This window comes from Schistocerca nitens, chromosome 5 (assembly GCF_023898315.1).
Source record: "Schistocerca nitens isolate TAMUIC-IGC-003100 chromosome 5, iqSchNite1.1, whole genome shotgun sequence".
Taxonomy (NCBI): domain Eukaryota; kingdom Metazoa; phylum Arthropoda; class Insecta; order Orthoptera; family Acrididae; genus Schistocerca; species Schistocerca nitens.
In genome coordinates, this window is record NC_064618.1 from 455,326,838 (window position 1) to 455,348,384 (window position 21,547).

A 21,547-nucleotide genomic window follows, 5' to 3' on the forward strand; every position below is an offset into this window, starting at 1 on the left:
ATTATAAGATACTGGACTGACCTACACTGAGGCTTAGAGGAAATATGAGCACCTGAGTCCTGTGGCTATGGCCACCTCTTATGCCGCTGCTATGAGAACTGTTGTCGCCCCGTCAGTCTCACACATTCCTGTCACCTCTCAGAACCAGAAGATTGCACCTGCCCCTTTGATGGTGAGGGGCACTTTCCTCCGTGTTGCTCCCACACGACCAACTTCGGGAGTGATACCCCTCCCCCCCCCCCCCCCCCCCCCAACCATTGGGGATATCAGTCCCCACTTCTGAACTTGAAAATCATAAGTCTACTTCAGCTCCTCTCGCTAGGAAGGGGTCCCTTGGGTCACTCCCTTCCCAGGTTTCTGCGAGTGGGAAAGAGGACACCCACCAGTGGCTGAAGAGCCCAAAAGCAGCTGGTCTTAGGGCTTCACACTCGTCCTCAGCCCTGGAGACTAAATCAGTGAACTCTTCCCAGCCAGGAAACCCAAGGAGCAGAGAGAGAAATCCAGAAAGGAGGTCCCCAAGATGAAGGGATTTGCAGGCACCCACACCACAGCTACCGACAAGATCTGCGCCTGCAGATGAGGTGGAGATTCTGGCGTCCGTTGAGGACCTGCATTTCACCAGACCCTCAGACACAATGGATATAGACTGCTCAGGCAAAAAGTCAGTGGCAGCAGGTGACCCTGAGGCGTAAACTGCCTCACTGAATGTTCCAGGCCTTCCCAGTCTCACGATATCATCCTCCAGTGGAATTGTGGTGGTTTTACCCACCACCTGGCTGAGCTAAGACAACTGTTAAGCTTTACACCTGCTTTCTGCATTGCACTCCAGGAAACCTGGTTCCCGGCAATGTGGACCCCTACCCTCTGCAGCTATAAGGGATACTAGAGGAACAGTAGAGACTATAATGGAGTGTCAGGTTTAGTTTGTGTTTATGTCCTACACACAGTCTACAGTGAAACTGTGCCCCTTCAAATGCCTCTTAAAGCTGTGGCTCTCAGAATAAGAATGACACAGGAAATAACTATCTGAAACGTATATCTTTCTCCAGATGATGCATTATCCCTGAATGTATTAACTGCTCTGATTGATAAACTCCCTAAACGTTTCCTACTTTTGGGATGCCTTGTGGGGTGGCACCGTGCTTACTGGCAGCAGCAGAGATGTCAAAATTTTACTGTCTCAGTTCTACCTCTGCCTCTTAGATACTGGGGCCTCCGCACATGGTGGCTACTCGGCCATTGATTTATCAATTTGCAGTCCAGGACTCCTCTCATTTATTCACTGGAGAGCACATGACGACTTGTGTGGTAGTGAGCACTTCCCCATAATTCTGTCACTGCCCCAGCATCAGGTCCATGGACTCCTGCCCAGATGGGCTTTAAACAAGGCGGACTGGGAAACTTTCACCTCTGCTGTCACTGTTGAATCTCCCCCACATGGTAACATCAATGTGATGGTTGAGTGGATGACAACAATAATTGTTTCTGTGGCAGAAAATGCAATCCCTCGCTCTTCAGGGTGCCCCTGGGAAGGCAGCCACTTGGTGGTCGCTGCTAGTTGCTGAAGCAATTAAGGAGAGTCAGCGAGTTCTACAGCGGCATAAGCAACCCCTTTCCCTGGAGCACCTCAGAGCTTTTAAATGGCTCCCTGCCCGCGTTCACCAACTTACCAAATGATAGAAGTGGGAGTGTTGCGAGAGACATGTCTCGAGCATTGGGTGCCATACGTCACCTTCCCAAGTCTGGGCAAAGATCAAATGTGTTTTCGGGTACCAGACCCCAACAGGAGTTCCTGATGTTGACATAAATGGTGTGTTATCTACTGACGCAAACGCGATTGCTGAGCATTATGTTCGAGCCTCTGCCTCTGAGAATTACCCCCAGCCTTTTGTACTCTCAAACGGCGGCTGGAAGGGAAAGTCCTCCCATTTACTACATGCCACAGTGAATCCTATAACACCCAATTTACAGAGTGGGAGCTCCTCAGTGCTCTTGCACATTGTCCCGACATAGCTCCTGGGCCAGATCGGATCCACCGTCAGATGATTAAACATCTCTCATCTGACTACAAGTGACATCTTGTTCTCTTCAACCAGATCTGGTGCGATGGTGTCGTCCCATCGCAATAGCGGGAGAGCACCATCATTCCGGTGCTCAAACCCAGTAAAAACCCACTTGATGTGGATAGCTATCAGTCCATCAGCCTCATCAACATTCTTTGTAAGCTGCTTTAACTTATGGTGTGTCAGCATTTAGGTTGGGTCCTGGAGTCGCGTGGCCTACTGGCTCCACGTCAGGGCGGTTTTCGCGAGGGTTGCTCTACTACTGATAATCTCACGTGCCTCAAGTCTGCCAGCTGAACAGCCTTTTCCAGATGCCAATACCTGGTTGCAGTCTTTTTTTTTTTTTATTTATGAAAAGCATTTGACACGACGTGGCGACGACATATCGTTGGCACATTATACGAGTGGGGTATCCAAGGCCCATTTCCAATTTTTATCCACAATTTACTGTCACTTCTTACTTTGCGTGTCCAAGTTGGTGCCTCCCATAGTTTCCCCCCCCCCCCCCCCCCCCTATCCAGGAGAATGGGGTCCCGTGTAGGGCTCTGTATTGAGTGTCTCTCTCTTTTTAGTGGCCGTTAAGTCTAGCAGCAGCTGCAGGGCTGTCCGTTTCACCCTCTCCGTATGCTGACATCTTCTGCATTTCGTACTGCTCCACCAGTACTGGTGGTGTTGAGCACTGTAGTGAAGTCATATCGATTCTTAGCGTTGGTTTTAGACTCCAGATTGAGCTGGCTTCCTCACCTTCATCAGTGTAAGTGGAAGTGCTGGCAGCACCACAATGCCCTCCGCTGCCTGAGCAATACCAACTGGAGTGCAGATCGCTCTACACTGCTGCAGCTCCACAGAGCCCTTGTTCAATCCCGCCTTGACTATGGGAGTCTGGTTTATGGTTCGGCGGTGCCCTCAGCATTGCCTTTATTCAACCAAGTACACCACTGTGGCGTTTGCCAAGCGATAGGAGCTTTTAGGATGAGTCCAGTGACCAGTGTCCTTGTGGAGGCCAGTCCCTCCATTGCAGGTTAGGTGCACACAACTGCTGGCCAGTTACGTTGAACACCTTCTCCTGCGCATCTGAATCAGTCTCCATTTCCCACCCATGGTGGTTCATCTCCTGCATTGGCGGCCCAGGTCAGGGCTTCAGATTGCAGTTTGTGTGTGATCCCTTCTTTCCAAACCTAAGTCCTTGCCTTTACCACCTGTACTTGAGGTCCATTCACGTACACCTCCACGGTGCACACCTAGGCTGCGGCATTGCCTGGACCTTTCGCATGGCCCTAAGGACTTGTTTGAGCCTGTGGCTCTCCAGTTTCACTTCCTCTAGATTCTTGACATGTACAGAGGCCATGAAGTGATTTACATCAATGGCTGACGGTCACGTCGGCTTCGCATATGTCCATGGAGGACATTTTGAACAGCGTTCCTTGCCCGATGGCTGCAGTGTTTTCACTGCAGAGCTGGTGGCTATATCTCATGCTCTTAAGCACATCTGTTCATGCCCTGGGTAGTCGTTTCTTCTGTGTACTGACTCCTTGAGCAGCCTACAAGCTTTCGACTAGCGTTACCTCGTCATCCTTTGGTTGCGACCATCCAGGAGTCCATCTATGCCCTGAAACGGTCCAGTTGTTCAGTGGTGTTTGTCTGGACCCCAGGTCACATCGGAATCCCAAGCAACGAACTTGACAGGCTGGCCAAACAGGCTACACAGAAACCACTAATGGAGATCGGCTTCTCTGCAACTGACCTGCATTCAGTACTATGCCACAAGGTTTTGCAGCTTTGGGAGACAAAATGGCATAACCTCAGCATGCACAACAAACTGCGTTCCATTAAGGAGACTTAAGAATGTCTGGCAGTCTTCCATGCGGGCCTTTCGCAGGGATTCTGTAATTCTCTGCCGGCTCTGCATTGGCCTCGCTTGGGTGACACACGGCTGCCTCCTGTGCCGTGATGACACACCTCAGTGTCGGTGCGGTGCCTGGCTGACAGTGGCCCATGTCTTGGTGAGCTGTCCTTCTTTGTCTGCTCTGTAATGGACTCTTCAGTTACTGGACTCACTGCCATTAATTTTAGCTGACAACGCCTCATCGATTAGTTTTACGTTTTATATGTGATGGTTGGTTTCATCATTCTATATAAGTTTTCGCGTATGTCCTTTGTCCCTTTTGTGTTCTGCGCTCTAATGCTTTTGTGTGGATGTTTTAATGTGTCGTAGAGTGGCGGGCTTTTCCTTTTTATTCTCTTGGTTGGCCAGCCACAGTCATCTGCTGTCTTGTTTTTACCTCTTCTACCTGTTTCTTGCTTTTCTCTTGTGGTTTTCTTTTCCTGCTTAGTCCATAGTAGTGTTGGTTGTCCTTCTGTCGTTCATCTGGTTCTTCCTTTCTCCTATTGTGCTGTATGTCTCCTTTCTTTCCTTCTTTTCCTTGTGCAATTATTTTACAATGAACAAGGGACCAATGACCTTGCAGTTTGGTCACTTCCCCCCTGTTTTAAACAAACCAACCTACCTTTTCTTTTGTCTACAGTTAGCATAGGCATTGGTTATGGAGGCCTTGACCGTGCAAGCACACTAGGTTCTGCCCATCTTTTCCCTACATTTTTCTGGTCTGTTGTGCTGTTTTGTTACCCCTTTTCTTATGTGTGCTTCCCCTGGTGTTGCCCTATTGTCTTGTATTGTATTGTGGTGTGGTGTCATGTGGTATCGGTGTTGGGACAGTTCAGTGGCAGTGCTAGTGCCCCATCATGTGCAGTGTTTGTGGGGCACCCCTGCTCTTCATACTTCCCCTGATCCCCTTCCTGTTCTTTCCTTTTATGCTGCTCTAACTTACCGTTTCCTTCTTTGTTTGCATGTTGACTGGACTGTGCTGCTCATGCTTCTCTCTTGATTTGTCATCCTAGATCATGGGAGTGATGACCTCGCTGTTTGGTCCCTTCCCCAAATTAACCAGCCATTCTTTATTCCTGACCTAACCCCTTTGCTGCTAACTGCATACATCTTTAGTTTAAGGGAAAGAAACCTTGATGTTTCCCTACAAAATAACACTAAACCCAGCTCTTTATTTTCTTTCAATATATTTATATGAATTTTTAAAGTTGTAAAAGTCATTTTTTAAACACTCTGTGCAGGGCCAGGATAATACTGAGTGCCAAGTGGTGTGCCCTGAAATTGTTTTTTGGGGGCTTAGGAGTACAAGGATTGGATGTGGTGGCCTGAGAAATCTGCTTTTGAACTAGGCTGGTGGGGTAATTACATGAGTGAAGGCTGAGGTGAGAATGGTGGTGTATTGCTGAAAAGATAATCATCCAAACAAATAAGTTTGCCATAAAGTCTGCATTTTCATTGAACAATATAAACAGAATGATAGGAGTAATTTATTTATTGTGTTTCCTATACTTTCTTGTGTTTTCCACCTTCCCACATTTTATGCTTTCTTAGGACATTCCACTGAAAAGTGTAAAAAAGGGTGTTTTACTGTACATAAAAATCTTCAGCGAACCTTAACCTGTGTCTCAAGAATGTTACTGACTTCTTCTTTATTGTAGTTTAAGAAGAGACAAGATTACTGCTAATGTATCTTAACTTTTTCAGCTTGGGATGTACACCCTCAGTGTTATCACAGAAATCTGTGCCGACCAATTTCTTAACCATGGAAGACACCTGGCCTTCTTAATTATGAATATGATGAACAATGAAGATTTGGGGTCTCATGTTGTTTATTACACACTTTTGACAATGATTCATGTTTTGCCAATTTTTGAAGGTGATGTTGAAGTAAGTGAATTTATTTATGTATTTATTTATTTTCTTTATATAATTTAGGTCCTGGTTAAGTTAGGTTACCATTTAAGATTATGTCTTTAAACATGAATAGAGCCTTTCCTCCCTATCCAGTGTTAAGTTACTACTTTTTGTCTCCAGCAAATGTGCCTTATTTCAGCAAATTTTTCCTTGCAGAGTACTTTCCTTTTTTCTTCTTGCAACTTTCTAAAAGCTACAGTTTCCACTGCTTGTGAACACCTTTCGAAACTTCAAAAAGACACCTGTTGTATAGAGAAGTTTGATGAAATACCAAGGTATACACGTACTAAAGTCAAGAGATCACGCCTACATCCGTACTCCGCAAACCACTGCAAAATGTGTGGCAAGAGATACTTCCCATTGTACCAGATACTAAGTTTTTCTTTTAGATGTGCATATGTAGCATCTGTGTGTGCAGTAATTAATACGAGGGCTATCCACAAAGTACATAAAGTTTTGGAATTAAAAATAAAGTAAGTATTGGAAATTTTTTTATTATATACAGATGAAAGCCACACTTAAATACTACTTTTCTACATAGTTGCCATTTAAATTAAGGCACTTATCGTAGCAATGGACGAGCTTGGAAATTCCTTCGTCGTAAAATTTGGCCGCCTTGCCTTCAACCACGTGGTGACTGTCTTTTGGGACAGAAAGAGTGTGATTTTTGTGGATTTCCTGGAAAGAGGCACTACAATAAACTCCCAAAGGTATTGCCAAACTCTGCACAACATCAGAAGAGCAATACAAAACAAGCGCAGGGGAAAGTTGGGCTCAAAGATCTTGCTGATTCACGACAACGCCCGGGCCCACACGGCAAATGCCACTCGTAAAGTTCTCGAATCTTAAGTGGGAGTTGTTTCCTCATCTGCCGTACAGTCCCGACCTAGCACTGAATGACTTCCACTTATTCCCAGCAATGAAGAAGTGGTTGGCTATGCAGTGTTTTGATGACGACGCACAGCTTCAAGAAGAGGTAACCACGTGGTTGAAGGCGCAGGCGGCCGAATTTTACGATGAAGGAATTTCCAAACTCTTCCATTGCTACGATAAGTGCCTTAATTTAAATGGCAACTATGTAGAAAAGTAGTATTTAAGTGTGGCTTTCATCTGTATATAATAAAAAAAATTTCCAATACTTTATTTATTTTTAATTCCAAAACGTAATGTATTTTGTGGATAGCCCTCGTATAATCTTGTCTTCGTGGTCCTTACAGAAATGATACAAAGAGGGCTGTGGTATACTTCTGGTTGCTTCATTTAATACTAGTTGTTGAAACTTTGTAAGTAGTCTTTCATGGAACATTAGACATTAAACTTCAAACATCTACTAGTTTAGGTATTTCAGAACTCCCATGAAACTCTCCAATTAGTTAAACCAATGATCATCCATGCTTCAAATATCCCCTATTAGTCTAATTGAGTATGGGTCTCACATACTTCAGCAGCATTATAGGATGGATTGCATGAGTGTTTTGTTGAGTCTCCTTTGTAGGCTCGTTGTATTTTGCCAGTTTCCAACCAATGAATTGAAGTCTGCCACCTGCTCTACCTATGACTGAGCCAAAGCGATAATTTCGGTTTGTATTCCTGCACACTTCTGACATTTGATTAGAAGGAAGAGGATGTAGGAAAGTAATTTGTCAAGTAGAAATGCATATATATACTTTGTTGGGGGATTGAAAGGCAAGAACTGTTAGTTTCTCTCGCAGGAAGTTGTCCTCTTTGTCACATGTACATAGATGCTATGATTTCTTTTTTTCTTTCAGATGATGGGTACTTACCAAAAACTCATGCCAAGAATTCTGCAATCCGTTGAAGTATTTGCGCGTACTGATGAGAACAAGGCTTGTGAGGTTATGGAGCTATTTGATTTATTAACAGAGACTGCAATAACAGCAATTATTCCATTTATTAAACCACTTGTTGAAATGTGTCTTAACTTCTCCTGCAATCAGGAGTTGGATGTCACATTGCGTGTCAAAGCAATCAACTTAATAGGATGGATAACAAGATTAAAGAAGAAGGTAAGTAAGTTGCTTATTGCTTAGAAATAACATTTGAGCTGTGTTTCTACTTTTAATTATGTACACTTTTAAACTACTATTAACTATTAGTCAGAATGGCAATACTTATAAATACTTAAAATAAAGCAGGTATATAGTGATGTAAACTAGTCACAGCAGTTATACTTTCAGAGACTTGTGTGTAAATAATGCCGTTAAACAGTGGCAAGATATCAATAACTCAATTCTCCAATGAGGAGAACTGTGTAATTATTAATCTGGGAGAAGTGGTCCCCTGATGACCATTTATTCAATCACATACTAATTGCTGCAGAATGTACTAGATGCTTGACCTTCGCTGAGTCACTCAGCAGCAGTATGTGCAGTGTTTCAAAATGTGGAGCTGATAAAATGATGTAATGGACCAGAACAGTAATAGTGAAATGTCAGAACTGAAGCTGGGAGACAGGATGGAGTTACACCTGGATAGCTGTCAGTAACAGCATTGCTCACAAGAGGCAAAGTTCTGGGTGCCAGTCCTGCTTGGGCACACTGTTTTAATCTGCTGGAAGTTTAAAAACTTTGTGTGATCAGCCTCTGTCATTTAGACTTGTATACAGGGTGACAGGTAACTGTGGCACCGGAGCCAAGCATTAGCAAAAAGAGCCGATGCAGCAGATGACACGGAAAATGGCATGTTCAGCCAATAGCAGCCTGATGCAAGTAGCCTATGTGGTCTATTGAGTATGCTGCGCATGTAGTTTTCGTTGTCGTGTGAAATCTTCGAGGTGTTGTGATAGTGTGAAGGTTTTCTCCTTCTTGAACTAGGACAGCACCATCAGAAATATGATGAATCCAGAAAAGATACACATGTTCAGAGTGTGGAAAAAGCTATTGCTGTAACAAGACTCTGAGGAAACAGGTACATCCAGGAAAGTTAAATGATATCGCTCCACAATTAAAAGTGCAAAAGTTTTATAAATAGTTGTGTACTTTGTGGCAAACACTTCAACCATGAGCACAATGTAATGTGCCACGAAAGAAAGGAACATGGATTGGAAAATAGTTTTTTGAAAGTGAAATGCCCATTGTGCGATATTTCAATTCTTTCGAAGAAAAACTATTATGATCACTCGTCAGTGAAACATGCTGTGTCAATAGCATCTGAAGAGACTGAATTTGCATCTTTCCAGGAATTCAGTGAGTGGAAGAAGCAGACTGAGAGAAAAACATTGTCACTTTACATCAAAAAGTGTGGGTCGTATCGTACTTCGAACAATGTCACTCGGCATTCCTTTGTATGCCATCGTTCAGGACAATGTGTATCTAAGAGTAAAGGTATTCGCTGCATGAAAATCCAAGGCACTAACAAAATAGGTGTATATCCTTCCAGCATTGAAGTAACCGAAGCTGGAGATGGCAGCTGCAAAGTAAAATTTGTGGTTACTCGTGTGGGTCATCAAAATGGTGTTAGACATTTAGATTTGACAGAAAAAAGAAACACGTTAGCCGTTGACATCGCAAACAAGGTACCATTGCAAGCGATACTTGACAAAGTGAGAGGCACTTTATCTGATTCCATGCTAGAACGTATCCATCTACTGACAAAGATTTATAAAACATTGAGCAGTGTAATAATTTACGTTCCGAGGTCATGAGACATAAAGACGATGGCATCAGCGTAGAAGTGTGGGTAAACGAAATCAATGTTAGTGATAATCCCAAACCACAAGATACAAGCAGCCAGTCATCCTCTCCTGAGAAGTGAAGACTTTGTCCTCATCATGAACAATGGTCAATGTGAAATTCTGAAGTAGTACCGCAGTGACCATATTTGCATCGATGGAACTCATGGAATTAACGGTTATGGTTTAGAGTTAATTACACTTCTTGTGCTTGACCACATGAGACAGTTTTCCTTGTGCTTTTCTTATCTCAAATAGGTCTGATCAAGATGTGCTGTCATTATTTTTTAGTGAAATAAAGACTAAAGTAGGAAAAGTACGTCCTCAAGTGTTCATGTCAGATTTAGTGAGTGTTTTTATAATGCTTGGCTTTCAAAAATGGAAGAACCTGTGAGAAGACTTTATTGCTTGTGGCATACTGACAGGGCATGGAGGAAAAATATATGTATTAAAATAAAATAAAATCAAAGGAAAGACAGGCAGAAACTTTTAAGCTAGTGAGGAGTTTAATGTAGGAAGGAGATGTCATAACATTTGAGCACATATTTCCTTTAGCTCTGGAGCGCATGGTTTCAGATCCTGTAACAGCTGAGTTTGGGTTCTACCTCCAAGAACATTAGGCCCTATGCTAAAAGCACCAGGTGCTGAGCATATTGTTACAGAGTCAACAGTGGTATCAATACAAACATGCGTATTGAAAGGTTGTATCAAACAATAAAATACATATATTTGTGTGGTAAACATGTAAAACGACTTCACAAATCCATTCATGCATTAATGAGCTTTGGCAAGGACAAATTACATGACAGGCTCATTATTCTGACCAAGGGAAAACTGACAAGCAAACTCCAAGATATTCGCTCAAAGCATGACTTAAGTTCTGAGGTGGTTCAGGAATGCATAGTTCAAGAAGGAAAAGGCTGGCTTGTACCATGTACTTCTGAGGTGGTGGGTGTCATTTTGTACAGCAAAATGTGCAAGACTGCAGCTGTAAATTGATTTGTATTGACTGTCAGGCCTGCATACATCAGTATACATGCTTGTGTGTAGATTTGAGTATCAGGTGGAGCATGTGTAAAACATATTCACACTCTCCCTATACAAAACAAGAGTCATCCAGTAGAGTGAACGTCAATAATTTTTGTGATGTTAATGATGACAAAAGATATATTACATATTTATGAAGATCAGTAGCAAGTGAAAAAGAAAGTATATTGGTCGAACTCAGCAGAGGAAATATTGAATCTTCAGATTTAACTTAGGAGAACGAGAAAATGAAGAGAAAATTTGCTGAAGTGATTGACACAATATCTTCTACACGGCAACTGGAAGTTTTAAAACGCCACCTGTCAAGCTTGAAAGCTACATTAGCTGCTGTTGACTCCAATAAAGGAATTGGCCCCTGCACTGCTTCATCAAGAATGGAACAAAATATACAGCCTCAGACGGTTCTTCTCTACAAAGAGGAAGAGGAAAATAGTGCACCATTTCGAGAAACAAAGTATAGCTGAGGCACAAGACATTACTCTTTCTCTATTACAAGACAGTCAGTAGATACTGACCTTACCTAATTCCTTTGTTTGTGAAGTTTCTTAGTATTTTGCAGTTCACATCGTAATTATGCTGTTGCTATTAAACTGTAGTCAGTGGCATAAGAATTATCATCCCTTATTAAATATGAAGAAATTAATTTAAGTCAGTGCTGTGTGTTTGGCTTTCTTGTTTAATAGTTTTATTTTCTGCTACATTCGTGATTAAAACAGTAAAAATTTATAATACAGTAAGTAAAAGGTCTCCTTTTCACAAAGTGGCTCAGTTGTCAGCTGCAGTTGCGTGTCATTTGCTACCTCGTGCATCTTCGGTTCTTTCCGTGAAAGGTCGCTCGGCTCCAGTGCTGTAGTTGCTGGTCGCTCTGTAGACTCAAATGTCATTTAGAAATTAATGTTGTGTAATAATGTGCTATATGTTAAATAAATTCTGCATTATTAAAACAGTGACATTTCTCTTCCACTTGTTGATCACTCATGAGGAAAACTGGCCATTCCAGTTGTACTCTTGGGCAGAAGAGTATTGGCACTGAATAATTGTGGCTGCCTCTTTTAAGGTGTAGAATTTTTTGCTTTTGTTATAGCTTGAATAAAAGAACTTTGTGGTTGATAGTATGCAGAAGTTGGAGAGAGGGAGAAGGAATGTGTTGCTGGCTTGCAACCAGCTACACTTCGCAAGGTTATGCATGTATCTACAAAACAGACAGTGCAGCAAACACTTTAAATATTTAACTTCATACTCTGTGATATTTATTAGTTTACAAGTTAATGCCATCTGTCCCTTGCTCAATTAACTCATATGCTGGTGTTTTCCCCATGATTGACGTCCTGGATTGTTAGTGTCATTTTGCCACAGGTTTGCATACCTGAAACTACAAAAGTGTGTGTGTGTGTGTGTGTGTGTGTGTGTGTGTGTGTGTGTGTGTGTGTGTTTCATTATTTACTAAGTAATTTTAACATAACATTGTAATTTAGATGGAAACAAACATCATATCATGATGATATGTCAGGGTCATGTTTTGTGAGCATATGGATTGTGCAGCTGAAAATGTTCATTAACTGTAAGCTTTTGAAACAGCATTACTCTTTTATTACAGGCTATAATAAAATATAAACTGATACCATCTATAGTGAATACACTTTTCCGGTTGATGTGTCTTCCACCTGATGTAGATGAAGTGGATGATTGCTTCATTATTGATGGTGAATCAAATACGCCAGTTACTTGTGCTACACAAACTTTAGATGTGTTGGCTCTCCATTTACCACCAGAAAAACTGTTCACTCCTTTGGTATGTATGTCATCAGATCCCAGCTTATAATTGAATACTTTAATTGTACGTGTTAGTAGATGAACTCCAATGTAATCTGCATAATTTTATATTTTCTTATTGGCAGCAAGCCAGACTTGCAAATAACATTAACATTTAGTTATTGTTTTATTCTTTTTTAGATGGAATTTGTTCAGCCGGGTCTTGAAGGAGAAAACATATTTGCAAAAAAAGCATCCTATCTTGCTCTGGCTGTTGTTGCTGAAGGCTGTGCTGAATATATAAGAAATAAATACTTGAAAGTGTTCCTGCAGTTCATTTGCAAGGGTATAACGGATGAAACACCTGTCGTCAGAAATGCTGCACTATATGCATTGGGACAATTCTCCGAACATCTTCAGGTATGGGTTTGTTTCAATAAGAATGGAGAAGGGCACATGCAAAAATTTGAAGTGAGCTCTGGTTTGTAAAGAAGTTGAGAACTATGAAGAAAGAGTATAATGGTTTGCTGCGTCTATCAGTGGAATATGGGAACCTATGATCATAGTGCAGTTATTCAAAGGATTTATTATATATGTAGTAGCTAACTTGGTAAGGTCAGTGAACCTTGACCAACATGGTCAGTCTTCTACATGAAGTGTTTGTACTAATTTGAACTGTACAGTTTTATCACCCCCACCGGAATGACATTGTGTGTCATTTATTCTTCAGCGAGCATCTGAGCCTTTGCCTTTGAAATTCACACCCTGTGCAGTGTGGGAAGTAAAATGGGAACAGCAGATACACCCACACCATTCACAGAAAGTGCAAGCTTTAACTAATGTCTTCAATGCTTGTGTAACATTATGCTAATGAATGCAACGTGGTTGATTATTTTCCTTCATATGCACTTTCCTAGGATGAAGTGTGTTTCACCAGAGATGAAATGAAATGTTCAATAGTTGCAGCAGTCACGTATGAAGCCGTACAGTACTTTTGTGATGGCCAGTGAAAACAAATTTGTTGAAAAATCAACAACCAGTTGTACAAACCTTGGTTTTGTGCAACTGGTTGCCTGTTTTTCAACAAATCTACTTATAGTTTCTGAAGATGGTTGTAATATTAAGAACACACATTTTCAGTGACTACTTCGTGCGTAAAAATTTTGGGGGCCAGTGCGTAGTACTAGTATCTGCATGAAAATAACACATCACTGAAACCAGCTGATAGTGTGAAAATAAATGACTGTGATGGTAATATGACAAAAGTAGGAAGTGAAATTGTCTTTTAAAAAGTGTGGCTGTGGTGACAAATATGAAAAAAACTTAGGTTTCCTTCTTGTGTAACTCCATCAGTATGCACTGTACTTTTTGAGAGACGTAGATGCTCATGGAAAATATCCACCATAACATTGTGTACGTATTTGGATCCAGCTGGAGCTTCAGCTCACATTGCACAGTTTCTCACACTGGCCAGTTACTCTTTGTGTGTGTGTGTGTGTGTGTGTGTGTGTGTGTGTGTGTGTGTGTGTGTGTGTGTTGTGGGAAGGGCATCAGCAAGCATGGTCCTTCAGACTGCTGCAGCAGTTAGTTCCTTTCTTATACTGCAGTCTCCCATCTCTGTGCTGTCCACCACTTAGTATCATAGTTTGATGTTGACACAACTATTTTTCTTGGTTCTGCTTTAATTTGTTCAGATCGTCATCCATTGTTTCATGAAAACTTCTCTGCTGAAGTCATTTTTGGGCTGCCTTTTGAATTTGATTCCCATTTTCAATATTTTCCTGTAATGTGAATAAGTTGGGGAAGGAAATGTTAGTGTTCACTTGCCTACTGTGTGAAAAATCATCTGTCGACAGTTACTATATAAACTCAAATGTCTGTTCAAAAGTAAAAATGGTAGCAAACCTGATGTGGTGAAGTTGTCACAGGTCCTCTTCGTAGATCTCATGCATAACAGGTGGATCACACTTCTGATCCCTGAGCTGCTAACTACCCACACATGCCAAGGAGTAGATGCCCATAATCCTGTAGCAGCAGGACTCCAAGCTACTGTTGTGCCAAATGACCTTGGCTGGGGTTTGATGGCACCCATGGGAAAAGTCCTAGATTGGAATTGGTGGTATAGTGATGGATGTTTCGCATACATTAATAATTAAACTAAACCAACATAGTGGCTGTACTAATTTGGCTGTCTCAAAAGATAGGTGTAGGTATTTCAATGCAGGTAGTTACAATCCAGCTGCATTTGCTGGCATGACTACCCCTATAGGAAGAGGGACAAACAAGAAGACAGCAACAAAATAATTTGTTCTCTGTTTTGTGTGTAGCAGAAAAGATACTTTCAAGGTGAGGAAGTCATTAATTGTTGTGGAACAAATGGAAGATAAATTTGGAGCAGATGCATTGTAAAAAATGTGAACTAGGGGTAACTATTGATTATACTTGCCTCTGCTGCACAATTGTAAGCACTTCAGACTTACAGAAAGAGTGAGTGACAGATCAGTAATTATTAATGGACATAAAACTGTGAATATGGTACAGGGAGTTATCTTTCAGAGACACTCCAGACACAAGAATAGCTATGAACCAATCTAGGATTATGAGCTGTAAGTTTTGTCTGTCACTTACCAAAATATCTGAAACATAACCAAACATAAAGGTGCATTCATCTTAGTTTTGTTGTTGTGGTCTTCAGTCCAGAGACTGGTTTGCTGCAGCTCTCCATTCTACTCTATCCTGTGCAAGCTTCATCTCTCAGTACTTACTGCAACCTACATCCTTCTGAATTTGCTTAGTGTATTCGTCTCTTGGTGTCCCTTATGATTTTTACCCTCCACGCTGCCCTCCAATACTAAATTGGTGATCTCTTGATACCTCAGAACATGTCCTACCAACCGTTCCCTTCTTCTGGTCAAGTTGTGCCACAAATTTGTCTTCTCCCCAATTCTATTCAGTACCTTATCATTAGTTACGTGATCTACCCATCTAATCTTCAGCATTCTTCTGTAGCACCACATTTCGAAAGCTTCTATTCTCCTCTTGTCCAAACTATTTATCGTCCACGTTTCACTTCCATTCATGGCCACACTCCATACAAATACTTTCAGAAATGACGTCCCGACACTTAAATCTATTCTTGATGTTAACAAATTTCTCTTCAGAAAAGCTTTCCTTGCCATTGCTGGTCTATATTTTATATCCTCTCTACTTCGACCATCATCAGTTATTTTGCTCCCCAAATAGCAAAACTCCTTACTTACTTTAAGTGTCTCATTTCCTAATCTAATTCCCTCAGCATCACCCGACTTAATTCAACTACATTCCATTATCCTTGTTTAGCTTTTGTTCAGTTCATCTTATATCCTCCTTTCAAGACACTGTCCATTCCATTCAACTGGTCTTCCAGGTCTTTTGCTGTCTCTCACTGAATTACAATGTTGTCGGCAAACCTCAAAGTTTTTATTTCTTCTCCATGGATTTTAATTCCTACTCCGAATTTTTCTTCTGTTTCCTTTACTGCTTGCTCAATGTACAGATTGAACAACATCGGGGATAGGCTACAACCTTGTCTCACTCCTTCGCTTTCATGGCCTTTGACTCGTATAACTGCCATCTGGTTTCTATACAAATTGTAAATAACCTTTTTCTCCCTGTATCTTGCGGCTGCCACCTTCATAATATGAAGGAGTATTCCTGTCAACATTGTCAAATCTTCCTCCAAGTCTACAATGCTAGTAACGTAGGTTTTCCTTTCCATAATCTATATTCTAAGACAAGTCATAGGGTCAGTATTGCCTCAAGTGTTCAAAAATTTCTACAGAATCCAAACTGATCTTCCCTGAGGTTGGTTTCTACCAGTTTTTCCATTTGTCTGTAAAGAATTTGTCTTGATATTTTGCAGCCGTGGCTTATTAAACTGATAGTTTGGTAATTTTCACATCTGTCAACACCTGCCTTCTTTGGGATTGTAATTATTATATTCTTCTTGAAGTCTGAGGGTATTTCGCCTATCTCATACATCTTGCTCACCAGATGGTAGAGTTTTGTTAGGACTGGCTCTCCCAAGGCCGTCAGTAGTTCTAATGGAATGTTGTCTACTCCCGGGGCCTTGTTTAGACTCGGGTCTTTCAGTGCTCTGTCAAACTCTTCACGCAGTATCATATCTCCCATTTCATCTTCATCTACATCCTCTTCCTTTTCCACAACGTTGTCCTCAGGTACATCGCCCTTGTATAGACCCTCTGTATATTCCTACCACCTTTCTGCTTTCCCTTCTTTGCTTAGAACAGGGTTTCCATCTGAGCTTTTTATATTCATGCAAGTGGTTCTCTTTTCTCCAAAGGTCTCTTCAATTTTCCTGTAGGCAGTATCTACCTTACCCCTAGTGAGATAAGCCTCTACATCCTTAAATTTGTGCTCTAGTCATCCCTGCTTAGCCGTTTTGCACTTCATGTCGATCTTATTTTTGAGACATTTGTATTCCTTTTTGCCTGCTTCATTCGCTGTATTTTTATATTTTCTCCTTTCATCAATTAAATTCAATCTCTCTTCTGTTATGAAAGAATTTCTAGTAGCTCTTGTTTTTTTACCTACTTGATCCTCTGCTGCATTCATTATTCCATCTCTCAAAGCTACCCATTCTTGTACTGTATTTCTTTCCCTTGATCTCGCCAGTCATTCCATAATACCCTGTCTGTAACTCTACAGCCTCTGGTTCTTTCAGTTTATCCAGGTCCCATCTCCTTAAATTCCCACCTCTTTGCAGTTTCTTCAGTTTTACTCTACAGTTCATGACCAACAGATTGTGGACAGAGTCCACATCTGCACATGGAAAAGTCTTACAATTTAAAACCTGGTTTCTAAATCTGTCTTAACATTATGTAAGCTATCTGAAACTATCCAGTATCTCAAGGCTCTTCCATGTATACAACCTTCTTTCATGAGTCTTGAACCAAGTGTTTGCTATGATTAAGTTATACTCTGTGCAAAATTCTACCAGGCAGCTTCTTCTTTCATTCCTTACCCCCATTCCATATTCACCTACTACTTCTCTTCCTTTTCTGACTATCGAATTCTAGTCACCCATGACTATTAAATTGTCATCTCTCTTCACTATCTGAATAATTTCTTTTCTCACATCATACATTTCATCAGTCTCTTCATCTACAGAACTAGTTGGCATATAAACTTGTAGTCTTACTCTTGTGAATGAAATATCCTTCCAGGAGAAGTTAGTTTCGGTGTATAGGTGTGGCATGAAGTATTATGTCCCACCGCCCGTGAGATGTTTCTGTTACTGTTGCTTAAGTTACGGACACACATCATCTTGTTGTACTGCAGACATTTGCTTCACAAAGGCCGTCTTTGCAAACAATAGCACTTGTGTGAATTGTCCAGAACACTATCTTCCAAATTTCCTGGTTTGACTAGTATTTAAAAATGAAAAGAATACAAAATGGTTGACCATATGTCATTTACTGAAAAATATTGGTTGTATTCATCCAGTTGACTTCATGACAAAATAAAGCCACAGCTATCGCTCCACCTGCCTTAAATTTCTCAAAGCTACCTGTTACACCTACCATAAACCAAGAACATGCAGCCAGATTGAAAAGAAAAATTAGCTGAAAGAAAAGTCTCCACCCCTATTGATTTCCATTTGTACAGTGACAGGAGTCGTCTCAACGATGGGTAGATCAGAGGATGCTTCATATCCCTCAGACAGCAAAAGAGCAAGGTCTGCTCCACAGCTTTATCCTCCCAAAATGCAGCAGAAAAAGGACGTTAGAGTGGCAATCACACCATAACAAGTATGGTAAAGGCCTCTGTCAGCACATATTCGCTGTGTTGTGCGGTTGGTGCAGTGGATAGTTCTTTGGATTAGCATGCAGGCCGTCAAGGGTTCAATCCTGGGTTGGGGTGCATTTTTTATTTGCTAATTTCATTCTGACATTTCATACTGTAATATACATTGCTTCTTAGGTCACATGTATCCTAAATTTAAAACATTGTGTAATGCTGAACATAATAAAATGTTTAGACAAATAAGAAATACAGTTGAAACAAATGACCTTTCATAGGACAGAACAACTACGAAAACAATATCAGTTTAAAGCTGCTAAAGATAACACATTACAATATTCATTATCTACTTTTTATTTATAGTACATGTAATATGAGGGCTTAGATGTTGCACATTAGCAACCAGTGACAATAATAATGTCCATATTAATGACTTCATGATCTTCACAACAGAATATGTTCTCAGAACAACAGATGCTCAAAGTGACCTTCCTGCACATCCAAACATTGCACAACCTGCCGGATCATATAGCTCTGGACCCTTTGCAGCAAAGTAACAAGAGCAGCATGAACACGCCCTACCAATTCTTCCACATTCATTGGTGGAGTAGAGTACACGTGCTCCTTCAGATGTCCCCACAGGAAGAAATTCAGGGGATTTAGACCAAGTGAAAGCGGTGGCCAACAACTGGACCTCTATGTCCGAACCACTTCCCTGGAAATGTTCTGCCCAAATACTGTCGCACATTAATTCTAGAGTGTGGAGGTGCACAATCTTGTTGGAACTACATACTCTCCTGAACATGTAGTGGAACATCTAACAGCGCATGAACCAGATATTTTGAGAGGAATGCGTGATACCTTCATGCAGTCAGGCATCATGTAAGGGCCCAAACACCTGTCACCCAATATTTCGACCCAGACGTTGATACCAAAGCGAACATGATATCCACGGTCGTGGGTGATGTGCAAGTTAACCTCGCACTAATGGTGGTCATTGTGCATATTGAAGGCACTGTCATGAGTGAATGCTGCGTCATCTGACCATATTACGGTGTTCACGAAGCCATCGTTGGCTTGTTGTTGGAACCATTCACAGAATTGCATCCACTGATAGTGATCTGCAGGATACAGGTGTTCCATGAGAGCATAATGATAGGGGGGGTGCAGCCCATGCTCATGCAGCACATTAAAGACCGTGCATTGCGAGACACACAGCTGCCTTGCTATGCTACATATACTTTTCTAAGGTCTTGGAGTATGACCTCCAGAATAGTTTCCTCAGTAGCTGGAGTACGGCAAGTCCGTGGACGACCTCTGTCATGCGATAATGGAAGGAGAGAACCTAACTCCAAGGCGCAGCTCCGGATGACGAAACATTTTTATCTGGATGGCATCAATGAGGATATCTAGCATTATATTCACGTGGAGCAACACCAGCACGGTTTTCAGATGCACCTAGGACCAGAAGAATATCCACATATTCATTTGTGTATGCCATATGTCACTGGTTTAGAGGTATACAATGAGACAATTCAATACGTGTACGCATGTACATTGGAGTCTGTCATGGGTGTGTTACTCCGCTTGCAACTAGTCCGTCTGGTGGACAGAGCATACAGTGTAAACTTACTGTCAGTCCTGCTCGCTGTTGCACCTAATGCGCATTACCCCTCTGACAAATATTGTTCTGCATGACAAATATTGTTCTGCATGATTCATCCCAACACTGCTAATTGTGAAATGTTTGGTTTCAAATTACATTGTTTCCCTAATAGTAATAGATGTGATGTTTCCACAATCCCATCTACATAATTAATAATAATAATAAAACCCGTGGAGGCCTGGGAAAAGAATAGGCCTCTGGTATGTTCTGCCAGTCGTAAAAGGCGACGAAAAGAACAAACAACTAATAGGGCTAACCCCCCTTTTAGTGTGATTAGTTGGTTCAGAACAGAACTAATGAAGCCTCAGACAAGCGCTGTCATGGTCGGGGATGACGCTTGAACCCTATGCCTGTCCACAATGGTAACGACACTGCTAGCCACACGGAAAATGATTTAAATCCAAATAGAGGTGTTTTGCAGGATATGCTTCCTCCAACCACTCTAGAAGGAAAACAAAGACAGAGGATGAGATGGTCAGATGAAGTCAACCGACACCTCATGTTCTGTTATTACCAAGCAACAAACTTAGGAACCAACACAACTGGATACAGATCACAAGTATACACATCATTTATTAACAGATACCCAGAATTCAAATTTTTAACAGGACGACGACTAGCTGATCAGATCCGTGTAACAATCAAAAATAACAGGATACCCCAGTCAGAATTCGAAAACATCAAACAACAAGTACAACAAATACTAGAACAAAATAATGAGCAATCATAAGAAGAAGAAAATACAGTAATGGACTCAAACATCCCAAAGCAAACAAACAAAGAAAACACGCATCAATTAAACAATCAGAGGAAAACGAAATCTTAAGACAGCCACCAGAACAAGCACAAATAGAACACGAAGTGGCACACATGTTAGATATAGAAGAAAAATTTCAGCCGACGTATATAGAATACAAAGACACAAATACAGACATTAGACCATTCTTTCATAGACCACCAAATAACCCACAAGTCGAAACAACAATAACAACTATCAACACAATCATACACAACAAAATAAATGAAAATACAACTACGGAAGAGTTAAAACTACTGGTTTATATAGGAGCCCTCACTACACTAAATATACACACTAGACAGAGATCAGAACCAACCAACACACAGAAGAAACCCACAAAACCAGCGTGGTAACACAGGATACATATCAGAATAGAAAAACTGAGATAAGACATCGGACAGCTAACACAATTTGTAAGAAATGAAATGTCAGAAAAAAAATGAAAAAGGTTAAGTAAAATCTCACAACAAGAAGCGATGGAGCAATTAGATGAAAAGAAGCAAAAATTACAAGCATTGGCCAAACGACTTAGAAGATACCAAAAAAGTGAAAATAGAAGGAAACAAAATCAAACATTCAACACAAACCAAAAGCAATTTTACCAGACATAGATAACTCACACATTAGAATAGACAATCCACCAAACATAACAGACATGGAACACTTCTGGAGCAACATATGGTCTAACCCGGTACAACATAAGACATGCACGGTGGATACAAGCAGAAACACACACATACAAGATGCTGCCATAAATGCCTGAAGTGATAATTTTGCAACATGAAGTCACCCGAGCAATTAATTCTATGCACAATTGGAAAGCCCCTGGAAATGATAAAATAGCAAATTTCTGGCTAAAGTAGTTCACCTCAACACATTCACATCTAACTAAATTATTTAACAATTACATTGCAGACCCATACACAGT

General features: G+C 41.1%; 1 protein-coding gene across 1 annotated transcript in view; it reads left to right on the top strand.

The window, feature by feature from the left end:
- Window positions 1–21,547, top strand: part of LOC126259436 (importin-4-like) — a 151,154-nt gene that overhangs the window by 57,424 nt on the left and 72,183 nt on the right. Inside the window, exons 4-7 of the mRNA XM_049956251.1 lie at window positions 5,653–5,835; window positions 7,632–7,889; window positions 12,198–12,392; window positions 12,554–12,772. Of these exons, the coding sequence (XP_049812208.1) occupies window positions 5,653–5,835; window positions 7,632–7,889; window positions 12,198–12,392; window positions 12,554–12,772 (855 nt within the window). The remainder of the gene's footprint in view (window positions 1–5,652; window positions 5,836–7,631; window positions 7,890–12,197; window positions 12,393–12,553; window positions 12,773–21,547) is intronic.